Below are 12,409 nucleotides of genomic sequence, written 5' to 3'. Positions count from 1 at the left end.
TTCCAACGCCTCCGTCTATGGCCCGTGCTCCAGCGCCTCTGTCCCCATGGCCTGCCTTCGTACAGATAGTCCTCCGTCTGTTCGACAACCCAAAGCCGTTGTTGTTGTTGTTTCCGAGCCAGGAAGGCCGCTCCGGCCTCCCCACGGCCTCCCTGCAGCCTTCCTGCAGATATTTCAATTCCCTCCGGCGCCTCAGGTCTCACTCTCCTTCCCTTCTTCCCTCCGGCGCCTCGGGCCTCGCTCGGGCCTCGCTCTTCTTCCCGCAGCCCTCCCGCTGGTCTGGGCTCACAGCTGGTCGCTGTTCGAGCTGCTCGGGCCGCTTGGCTATCAAGAGTCGCCGCCATCCAGCTATGTTTCTTCCTTCTGCTTCAGACCAACGCCGTCCTCCAGCCCCCTCCGCTCAGAGCCCTCACCGCTTCGCCGCTCCGTACCGCTCCGCTCGGAAAACGCCAGTCACCACGCCAACCGGCGCGCTATCCCCTCTTTGTCCTCCCTTTGTCCGGCTGTTAGACCGACCCAGCGGGTCAGCCTGGGTCCAGGACGGAAGCCAGCATGGTCAGCAGTAAAAATCCCGACCCTCAAGTTGGAAACGAGGGTCGGCAGCATCCCTGCCCGTCAGAGAGCCCTCCGCATCAAGCGGAGCTCAGAGGCAGACCTCCATTCCTCCGGAAGCTCCTCCTCCTCCCTAGTGTTTTTACAGCCCCCTCTAAGTGGTTTATAGAGTCAGCCTCTTGGCCCCCCAACAATCTGGGTCCTCATTTTACCCACCTTGGAAGGATGGAAGACTGAGGCCACCTTGAATCGGCCACGATCGAACTGCAGGCAGTGGGCAGAGTCAGCCTGCAATTCTGCATTCTTAACCACTGTGCCACTATAGCTCTAAGATAGACATGGATGGATGGAATAGACAGACATAGAAATAGCAGTAGAACTTAGACTTATATGCTGCTTCACAGTGCTTGACAGCCCTCTCTAAGCGGTTTACAGAGTCAGCCTATTGCACACACCCCCAACAATATGGGTCCTCGTTTTATCAGCCGCAGAAGGACATAAGGCTGAGTCAACCTTCAGCCAGTTAGGATCAAATTGCTGGCAGTGGGAAGAGTTAGCCAGCAACACTGCCTTCTAACGTTAAGGAAGGAAGGCAGGAAGAGAATTAGAGAGGAAGGAAGGAAGGGCAATAGCTCTTAGACTTATATACTGCTTCATAGTGCTTCACGGCCCTCTCTTAGCGGTTTACAGAGTCAGCCTCTTGCCCCCAACAGTCTGGGTCCTCATTTTACCCACCTCGGAAGGACGGAAGGCTGAATCATTCAACCTTGAGTCTGGCAAGATTCGAACTGCCGAACTAGTGGTAACTGACAGTCAGCAGTTGTAGCCTTCTAACCACTGTGCCACCATGGCTTTATTTATGACCATTTTTCATACTTATGACACCCCCCTGATCACGCGATTTACTATCAGAGGTCGATTCTCTGGCATTTGAAGGGTTGACAACTGTCTCACGTTTATGATGGTTGCAGTATCCCGGGGTCATGTGATTGCATTTTGTGACCTCCTGACAAAGTCAATGGGGAAGCCTGATTCGTTGAACAACCGTGTTACTAATTTAATATGCAGTGATTTGCTTAATAATCGGGGCAAGGAAAGTCATAAAATGGGGCAAAACTCACTTAACACATTTCTCACTCAGCAACACAAATTCTGGGCTCAATTGTGGTCCTAAGTGGAGGACTATTTGTGTCTCTATAGGAAGTTCTCCTCAACTCGGGAGGAATGCAGAAAGTACCCAACAAGTAAATGAAAATTAATACTGGGAAACTTTTGATTTCTTCCCGGATCTGCAGGCACTGACGAAGAGGTGCTTCTGAACCAGGAGAGTAATGGTCCTCCCAAGCCGGACGAGGCCATGCCGGTGCAAGAGGTCAATGGAGATAGCCTGGAAGACAACGCAGCAGCCCTGCAGGCCGAGCCAGCCAGAGAGGAGACCCCTCAGGCTCCTGCATCAGATGTGGGGATGATGATGGCCTTGAGCCAACCCATGGAGGACCTCTCCATCACCTACCCCCTGGAGTTTGAGCGGTACTGGAGGGCCACTCAAGAGAACCCCCTGGACTTCACTGCATGGACCGAATTGTTGCAATATGTGGAACAGGAGGTAGGAAGAAACCAAAGTGTCCAAAGCTATGAACTGATTGTCTGTAGAGATTCTCCATCATCCAGGTCCTGGTTGTCCCAAAGGTGCTTTTTCAAAAGCCAACTGGACTTCCTTGTTCTTTTTTCCTTGAAAACGTTTAACCCAAAGGTGCCTTTTTTTCAAGAAGCAGCTTTGGTTTTTTCTGGTTTTTCTTTGAAGACGCTTCTCATCCAAGAAGCTTCTTCAACTCTGACTGGATGGTGGGGAATGGAGGGATTGATATTCCTTGCAGGCAGCTGGTCATTTGCATCCTTTTAGAGGGTCGTTGAGGCCACTTGGAGGTCTATTTGTGTCTTCTTTAAATACATTTCCCTTCTTATCCAAGAAGCTTCTTCAGCTCTGACTGGATGGTGGGGAATGGAGGGATTGATATTCCTTGCAGGCAGCTGGTCATTTGCATCCTTTTAGAGGGTCGTTGAGGCCACTTGGAGGTCTATTTGTGTCTTCTTTAAATACATTTCCCTTCTTATCCAAGAAGCTTCTTCAGCTCTGACTGGATGGTGGGGAATGGAGGGATTGATATTCCTTGCAGGCAGCTGGTCATTTGCATCCTTTTAGAGGGTCGTTGAGGCCACTTGGAGGCCTAGCTGTGTCCTTTCAGCAGTTCCAAGAAGGCTCCACACCCATTTGCATCACTAAGATGACCCTGAGGACACAGTGAAACCTCCTAGTGGCCTCAGCGTCACTCTAAAAGGATGCAAATGCCCAACTGTCTGCAAGGAGAATAAATCCTTCCATTCCCCACTATCCACTTACGACCACATCACTCAATGCAGTGTCTGATCCCAATCAGCTTTGCTAAACAAGGACTGCCAGTAATGCTAAACCACATTTTGCTTAATTCGTGTGTATTAAATAATACTGGCTCACCTGAGGCCACGTTTTGGGCTTCTGATCTTAGTTTCCCATGCAGTCTAAGCACGTTTGCAGTGTTTTGTATTTTTCCTGTGTCCCTCTCAAAACCAAGCCAATTATACAGGTATTAACTGCAGCTAGAATTGTATTTGCACAACATTGGAAAAGTGAAGAGATTCCTCTTGATCAGAAGGTGATTAGGAAAATATTAGAATGTGCAGAAATGAATAGATGAACACTAATCATTAAAGAGAAAGAACAAACTGGATGCTATATGATATGGGAAGCATTTGATCAATTGTTAGAGGGAAAAAAGGGAAATTGGAAATGAAGAAGGTTAAAGAACGATAGAAAATATGTTGAGGTATAAATAAGATGATAACAGGAAAGCCGATATAGAAGGCCGTATAATTATTTTATACTATTATGTATATTTTGTGTTTTGTTTTTTTCTTGTGGTGTTTTCCTTTCTGTCTTTAAAGATTAAAACATTCAATAAAAATTATTTTAAAGAAAGATGATAACTGTTAGCATTATGATGAGGAAGATAATTATGCTTAACGTTGTATTTTTATTAGAGGATATGTTAAGAGGAAAATGAATAGGTTAATAAATGTTCAGTTGCTTAATATACTACAATTTTAAGATTAGAGAATTAATATTAACGTGAATGCTTCTGTAAATGCTGAAAGCTGTTGCAAGGAGATATTTGTACCCTGACGACACTCTGTTTTAAGGAAAGACGAAATGTTTGTAGGTTGAAAAATATAAAATAAAAAACCTTTTATAAAAAAGAACAAACCCATCCACGCTTTTCCCTTTACGGTTCTTGCAGAATCACATCTACGCTGCCCGCAAAGCTTTCGACAGCTTCTTCCTGAGGTACCCTTACTGCTACGGCTACTGGAAGAAGTACGCAGACATGGAACGGCGCTTTGACTTCATCAAGGAGACCGAGGAGGTACCTAGTTACTAGTGGGGATTGTGCGCAGTGCATTCCTGTCCTGACCCACCAAGGGTAGGCGGCAGGATTAGAACTGGGGGGGGTCGGGTCTCAGTGAGACAAGCCAGTAGCCCTTGACTTACAAGAGTTCATTTAGTGACCCAGTTCAAAGTTACTTCTTTGAACAGCACTGAAAAAAAAAGTGACTTGCGACCATTTTGCACATTTATAACCGTTGTAGCATCCCCAAGTAACATTCAGATGCTTGGCAACTGACTCAGATTTATGACAGTTTCAGATCCCAGGGTCATGTGATCCCCTTTTGTGACCACCTGTCAATGGGGAAGCCAGATTCACTTAACAACTGTGTGATTAGTGGGAGTGATTTGTTTAACAAATGTGGCAAGAAAAACCGTAAAGTGGGGCAAAGCTCACTTAACAAACGTCTCGCTTAACGTAAATTTTTGGGCACAATTATTGCAAGTCAAGACCTACCTGTATATTAGCGTGCGCTTGGATACAGAGGTGTTTTTTTAGCATGCGCATCAGCAGGTTTGAATGTGAAATGAAACTTCCCAGTGTACCTCTGGACAAATCTTTCTCAACCTTAACAACTTTAAGATGAGTGAGATTTAACTCCCAGAATCCTTCAGCCAGCATGTTTTGAGATGGGTGGATGTCAACTCCCAGAATTCTCCAACCAGCATGCTTTAAGAGGGTTGGAGGTACTTGCGACCCAAAGGGAGGGACCATTGAAATATAACGATGAAGAGATCACCATTCTCAAACAGATCCCGGAAAAAAAATAAGAGGTAGAAGGAGGAAATTTTCCTCCCTAGCAAAAAAATTGTATGAAAAAGGGATCTGGTTCAAATGGTTGATACCAGAGTGGATGTTAATCTTCTGGGAGGGAAATAGGATCAGAATTAATACAGTTCAGGAGGCGGAGGCCTTCATTAAAAAGAATTTTCCGCTCTCAGAGGAGGAATTGAGTGGGAGTAGTGAAAGGGACAGTAAAACACAAGATAGTAAGACTCAAGACGGGAAGGAGGGGGGCACTGAGGCTCTCTCTGGCGACAGGGAGGAAGAAGCAATATCGAAAAGGCTCAGATCTCAAAAATAAAATTATTTGGAACAATAGCAGTTAGTGACAAAGAGAAACATGTAGGAACACAAGACTAATAATATAGAGTAAGATTTGGTTTACTGTTTTCTTCTATAAATTTGTTGTACAATGTTATATAAGTGCTGGGAGCTCTACCAACAGTATGAAAGCTGCCAAAAAATTTTGTATACCTATTTACCCTCTCCTATATATTTGAAAACCAATAAAATTTTGTTTAAAAAAAACATTAAATGTGAGCGCTAATAAAAAAAAAAGAGCATCTTGTGGATAGAGATAATTCCAAAGCTAGGGAAAATAACATTTCTCGTTTTCCCTTGTGGATGCTCACTCCAGGCGTCTTTTATAACCGCCTGAAGAAGAGTTCTGGAAAATTCAGAAGCTTGCCTGTTGTTGTTGATTTAGTATCGCCCTCCTGGGTCCCATAGAATCTGGTCCTCTTCTCCTATTGGCCCTTGCTGTGTAGTAGAGCAAAGGTGGGGATGTGAAAGGTTAGCGTGGAAAAAAACCTTAATTCTCAGAAATTCCTCTTTGCGCGAGTGGAGGGGGGGGAAAGACCCCCTAAGTCTGTGATGCCAAACTTACGGCATGCGTGTCAGAGGTGGCACAAAGCCCTCTTTGTGGGCACACATGCCATCGCCAGCTGGTCTTTGCAGGCGCTGGAGTGCCAGAAAACAGCCTGAGAACTGCCCGAAAAATGGCAAACAAACCAGGCCAGTTTTGGGGGTCAGTTTTTAGGCCACAAATGGCCAAATAAAACAGGCATACTGATGTCGGCCAGCTGGTCTTTGAGATTCTGATGTTCCAGTTTGGGCACTCGGTGCCGAAAAGCTTTGCCCTCACTGCCCTAAGTGTTTATTTTCTCTGCTGCCTCTGCAGGTTTTCCAGCGGGGGTTGCAGTCCATCCCTCTCAGCATGGACCTCTGGATCCACTACATCGCTTTCCTGCAGTCCACCTTGGATATGAATCAGCCTGATTCAGCTCAGAAGATTTGCGGGTAGGTGGCAGGACAACTTTGCCCAGGAGTTGCCCAGGGCGTTGAATCGTCTTTGCCCAGGAGTTGCCCAGGGCGTGGAATCGTCTTCCCGTACATGTTTTTCCCCCTCCAAAAAGTTACTTCTGCCCCTCAGGCCTGTTTGAGATTCTTGCCTCTTTGAATACAGAAATAGAAAATGGGTTTTTGGAGAAGCTCGGCTCCTGTTAACGTTGTGGACGCTCCTTCTCAAACCTCCAGCTCTTGAGATTTTCAGTTGGTCTCCCATCCAGAAACTAACCAGGCCCAGCACTGCTTAGCTTCCTTATCCAGGTATGGTCAGTTAGTTGAAGCTGTGAAAACTCAGCTTCATTCTTTGCTTCTGTACTGAATTTAAAGAGGGGTCGCCCTCTTTTTCTTTGAGCCAACAGAAGAGGAAAATAAAGACGGGTTAATCCTCTTAAAAACACAGGTAGTCCTCGTTTTACGACAGTTCGTTTGAAGTTACAACGGCCCTGGAAAGAAATGACCGATGACCCTTTTTCACACATCCCCATGGTCACATGATCAAAATCCAGCTGCTTGGCAACTGGTTCATACTTATGAACAGCCAAGATCCTGTTTTGCGACCTTCTGACAAGCAAATTCAGATTCACTTAACAACCATGTCACTAACTAAACAACCAACGTGATTCACTTAACAACTGTAGCAAGAAAAAGTTGTCAAATGGGGCAAAACTCACTTAATAAATGCCTCACTTAGCAGCAGACGTTTTGGGCTCAATTGTGGTGGGCTATCTGTATACACCAGGGGTGTCCAAACTTGGGAACTTTAAGACTTGTGGACTTCAACTCCCAGAATTCCCCAGCCAGCTCTGCTGGCTGGGGAATTCTGGGAGTTGAAGTCCACAAGTCTTAAAGTTGCCAAGTTTGGACACCCCTGGTATACGCAGTTCTAGAAGGGACAGGAATTCCCTCCATGGTGTGCCCAAACAGTCCTGAAACCAGGGGTTTGAATTCACCCTCCCAAAATGAGCGTCCTCAAATATTTATTTATTACATTTTTTATCCTGCCTTTATTACTTCATAAATAATTCAATATATCTAACGTGCCGTATTCCTCCTATTTGCCCCACAATAACAATCCTGTGGGTTGGGCTGAGAAAGAAGGAGTGGCCCAAAGATCCTCAGCCAACTTCCTTGCCTAAGGCAGGACTAGAATTCACACTCCCCTGGTGATCGTCCCAACGACGATCTGCAAGTCTCTGTTGTTGGGTCTGTTCTAACAGAATACCAGAGTTGGAAGGGACCTTGGAGGTCTTCTAGTCTAGCCCCCTGCTCAGGAAGGAAACCCTATAGTACCATTTCAGACAAATGGCTGTCCAGTTTAAACACTTCCAGTTACGGAGCATTCGCAACTTCTGGTGGCAAGCTGTTCCCCTGGTTAATTGTTCTCACTGTTAGGAAGTTTCTTCTCAACTCCAGGTTGCTTCTCTCCTTGATTAGTTTCTACCCATTGCTTCTTGTCCTGCCTTCAGGTGCTTTGGAAAATAAGTTGACCCCCCTTTTCTTTGTGGCGGCCCCTCAAACATTGGAAGACTGAACATCCTGTCACCCCTAGTCCTTCAGATTAACAGAGTTGGAAGGGACCTTGGAGGTCATCTAGTCCAAAACCCTGCCCAATCAGGAGACCCTATACCATTTCTGACAAATGGCAGTCCAGTCTCTTCTTGAAAGCCTCCAGGGATGAAGCTCCCACAACTTCCCAACTTCTGTTCCATTATCAGGAAATTCCTCCTTATTTCCAGGTTGAATCTCTCCTTGGTCAGTTTCCATCCATTGTTCCTTCTCTCGCCTTCAAAGGTGCCTTGGAGAATAGCTTGACCGCCTTCATCCTCTGTGGCAGTCCCTCAAATATTGGAAGATGCTCTCCTGTCTCCCCTGGTCCTTCTCTTCCCTAGACTAGCCATGCCCAGTTCCTGCAACCGTTCATCGTATGTTTTAGCCTCCAGTCCCCTAATCCTCTTTGTTGCTCTTCTCTGCACTCTTTCTAGAGTCTCCGCATCTTTTCTACATTGTGGCAACCAAAGCTAGACGCAGTATTCTGAGTGGGGCCTTACCAAGGCCTTATAAAGTGGAATAGCTATTGGAGCTGTTAATAATATTCTCTTGTCTTCTCTGCAGCACTTTTGAGGCCGCTGTGGCTGCCGCGGGAGTCGATTTCCGTTCGGACAAGCTCTGGGAGATGTATGTGGAATGGCAGAAGGAGCAGGGAGACCTGAGGTCCGTCACCGGCATTTATGACAGGGTGCTGTCCACTCCCACCCAGCTGTACAGCCATCACTGGGAAAAGTAAGTGCGCGACTTGGAGGGCGTTTGAGTTGTGGGGGGGGGGGCATCCCTGTCTCCGGGTTTTGCAGTGGGGTTCTCCAGCCCAGCCTTTGGCAGAGACGTTACAAGTAGACTTAACAACATTCAATCAGCGGCTGTTCGAAGTTACAACAACACTGAAAGAGCCGACTTACACATTCACGGATCTTACACATACAATTGTTGCCATTTCCCCACATTCATAGGATTGAAATTGGGACGCTTGGCAACTGGCACAAGAAACCAGGAAGAAATCCAGGTAGTTCAAATGAGTACAAGTTTGTTTCATGTTATTTCTTATGTGCCATGGTGGCGCAGTGGTTACTGTCCTTCCAAGGCCGGTAAAATGAGGACCCAGATTGTTGGGCGCAAGACGCTCAGAGAGGGCTGTAAAAGCACTGTGAAGCAGTATATAATCTAAGTCCCTTCCATCCATCCATCCATCCATAGTGGTTAGAATGCAGTATTGCAGGCTAATTCTGCCACCTGCCAACAGTTTGATCCTGACCACTTCAAGTTTGACTCAGCCCTTCTGTTCTTCTGAGCTGGGTAAAATGAGGACCCAGATTGTTGGGGGCAAAAGGCTGACTCTGTAAATCGCTCAGAGCGGACTGTAAAACACCATATTTTTCGGAGTATAAGACGCTCTGAAGTATACGACGCTTTTCAGGAGGAAAACAAGGGGGGGAAATCTGCCTCCCAGCAATTTGCCTCCTTGCAGCAAACAGCAAACTGCACAGACAATATATACTGTTTGTGGTGTATTTCTGTGCATGTGTGCCTGACCCAGAGAAATAGCAAAGAATTGGAAAAATGTACATTGTGGCAATATATTAAATGCCAGAAAGGTTTCTTAAATGTAGTCACACTAACCCCTCCCAATTATTTAAATAGATCTACTCCAAACATGACTAAGTCAGGGTCTAATCAGACAACAGGACACTTACATTTCAGACTATACTTGCCCAGAAGCTGTTAAAATTGATGGGGCTTTCTGGAAGTATAGTTATTCTCTGCTATTTAAAAGAAGATACAATAGCACTGGGCCTCTCTTCAGATCGAGCGTTTATTTTAAAACTCTTCTTCATTTTGTTAAGTTGTCTAGAATAATAATAAAGCAGTCTTTAAAAAATAAGTCTAATAATTTGAACATTCTATAGGCATTTATAGTTGTTGCCTTACCTCCTTGCAGCAAACAGCCTGATTAGCACAAGAAAAAAAATCTGCCTCTGCCTCCCAGCAATTTGCCTCCTGGAGCAAACAGCAAGTTTCACTTTCAATTTCAGCAGGGGCCTCCCGCTCATCAGCTGTTTCAGGCTGCAGGGATTGCTGTAGCCCAGTGGTCGGCAAGCCGCGGCTCGCGAGCCAAATGCGGCTCTTTGCACATTTTAATGCGGCTCTTCAGTGTGCCGGGCGCCCGCTCCCCTCCCTCCTCTTGGGCTTCGGAGGGAAGCTTCTGCAAAAGCCGAGTGACAAGTCTCCCAGGCTGTAATTTGCCGAGCTGTACGCGCGCGCCTGTTTTCCACGGCGTGGAGCAGCGGCGAGATTCTGCGCGGCGAGCGATGATTCCGGGGGCCATCAGTGGGGGGGGCAGGGTCTCCCCTCGCGTTCCTCATCTTCCCGGATGGCCCCTGGAATCATCGCTCGCCACGCAGAATCTCGCCGCTGCTCCACGCCGTGGAAAACAGGCGCGTGCGCACAGCTCGGAAAATTACAGCCTGGAGTCTCCCAGGCTGTAATTTTCTGTACGCAGAATCTTGCCGCTGCTCCACGCCGTGGAAAACAGGCACGCGTGTACAGCTCTGTCAGTCTCTCTCTGATTCCCTCTCTCACTCCCTCTCTCTGTTCCTCTCTGTCTGTCTGTCTGTCTCACACACACACACACACACACACACACACACACACACTGGGGGGAGTGAGGGAGGGAATCAGAGAGAGACTGACAGACACACACACACACACACATAGAGACAGAGAGGGTGAGGGAGAGAAAGATAGACAGAGAGACACACACACAGAGTGAGTGATTAAGTGAATGAGTGAGAGACAGACACATCCACATACACAGAGTGACAGAGAGAGAGGAAGGGAGGGGAGAGAGACAGAGGGAGAGACAGACACACACACACACACACACACACACACACACACAGAGTGAGTGAGAGACAGACAGACACACACACAGAGTGACAGAGATGGGGGAAGGAGGAGAGAGAGACAGAGATACAGACAGACAGACAGACAGATAGACACCCAGAGAAAATGACAGAGGGAGACAGAGAGGGAGGGAGGGAGGGAGGGAGAGAGAGACAAAGAGCCAGAGAGAGAGAGAGAAAGAAAAAGAAAAAAAGAAAGTGGGAGAGAGAGATGAAATTAAAAACAACAACATACAAACCTGACTTACTCAAACTATCCAAGGAAATGCAAGGCCAATGTTCACATTAGTGGTTGTGACTTTGTCAGTCATTGTCAGGATGTAATTTTCTCTACATTGTAAGGCAAATTTTACGGAATTTAACGTTATCGATAAATAATATCGTTCTAAAGTTTTTGTTTTATTAGTTGTGTTATTTGTATCCTCCCGACCTATGTGGATACTTGCATGCAGAATATTCTCAATAAAAACTTAATTGAAACTAAAAACAGTGTACCATCCTATGTATTTTCGGTTTTAAAAATGCGGCTCTCAAAATAAATTTCAATCGTGGTTTTGGCGAGATTTGGCTCAGTTGAAAAAAAAGGTTGCCCACCACTGCTGTAGCCTATTGCAGCCTCCACAAGACCCATTTTCCCCGTTTGCTGCAAGGAGGTAAATTGCTGGGAGGCAGAGGCCAAAGGGTGGGGCCGGTGGGTGGGTGGGGCTACATTCAGTGTATAAGACACACTCAAATTTTCACCCTCTTTTAAGAGGAGGAAAAGGTGTGTCTTATACTCCGAAAAATACGGTAGTTGCCTCTTGGGGAAAAAAAGCACCTTTGGGACAACCACGACCTGAGAATCTCCATAGACATTTGGCCACAGGGATGCTGCACTGCTCATGTGTGAGAAACAGTCACGGGTCACTTTCTCCAGTGCCGTCGTAACTTGGAACGGTCGCTAAATGAAGGGTTGTAAGTCGAGGACTTACCTGTAGCCGCTTTCTCTGAAGCCCCCCTTCCTTCTCAACGCAGCTTCAAGGAGCATCTCTCCAGCCATCCCCCTGTGGACATTCTCTCCATGGAAGAGCTGCTGTGGATGCAGTCCAAGTTGGCCTCCGACACAGCCCCCAAGACGACAGAGGGGGAAGCCGAGGAGGAAGCACCACCTGGAGAAGAACTGCCCCCGAAGGCGGAAAGCAAGCAGGAGGCCGCGGAGGGAATACAGGCATTGGTGAGTCCGTGTCTTGGCTTGGACCCTTCGTTTCTTCTCTTTCCAGTATCCCAATCTAGGCTTCCCTGAACTAACCCATAGCCAGAGATTTTTTGGGGAGGGGGGGGGCAGTGGAGCAGAAATCACAAAGCCATCAGAATACAGGTAATCAGTCTGTCAATCAGAAGGGAGCTGCAAGGTACCTTAGAAGTCTTCTAGTTCAACCTTCTGCTCAAACAGGAGACCCTCCACCATTTCAGACAGGGGCTTTTCTTAAAAGCCTCCAGTAATGGAGCACCCTCAACTTCTGGTGACAAGCTGTCCCACTGGTTAATTGTCCTGTCAGGAAGTTTCTCCTTAATTCCAGGTTGCTTCTCTCCTTGAGTTCCCATCCGTTGCTTCTTGTCCTGCCTTCATCCGTTGCTTCTTGTCCTTCCTGCGTCGTGCTTTGGAGAATAAGTTGACCCCCTCCTCTTCTTTGTGGCAGCCCATCAAATACTGGAAGACTGCTGTCTCAGTGGCTAAGATGCTGATCTTGTCGATCAGAAAGATCGGCGGTTTGAATCCCTAGCGCCGGGTAACTGAGTGAGCTCCCGTGA

The 12,409-nt window shown here is 46.9% G+C and overlaps 1 protein-coding gene across 2 annotated transcripts in view; it reads left to right on the top strand.

Moving 5' to 3' along the window:
* The window catches only part of LOC309400161 (pre-mRNA-processing factor 39-like), a 37,376-nt gene that overhangs the window by 5,229 nt on the left and 19,738 nt on the right, over nucleotides 1-12,409 (top strand). For both annotated transcript variants that reach the window (XM_081968529.1, XM_081968528.1), the window contains exons 2-6: nucleotides 1,848-2,158; nucleotides 3,888-4,013; nucleotides 5,998-6,116; nucleotides 8,277-8,444; nucleotides 11,633-11,831. In XM_081968529.1, coding sequence (XP_081824655.1) covers nucleotides 1,848-2,158; nucleotides 3,888-4,013; nucleotides 5,998-6,116; nucleotides 8,277-8,444; nucleotides 11,633-11,831 — 923 coding nt within the window. The remainder of the gene's footprint in view (nucleotides 1-1,847; nucleotides 2,159-3,887; nucleotides 4,014-5,997; nucleotides 6,117-8,276; nucleotides 8,445-11,632; nucleotides 11,832-12,409) is intronic.

The sequence above is a fragment of the Natrix helvetica genome, assembly GCF_964273705.1.
Source record: "Natrix helvetica genome assembly, chromosome: 16".
Classification (NCBI taxonomy): Eukaryota; Metazoa; Chordata; class Lepidosauria; order Squamata; family Natricidae; genus Natrix; species Natrix helvetica.
Note: the sequence above shows the minus strand (reverse complement) of the source record. Positions and strands in the feature narration are given on the sequence as shown.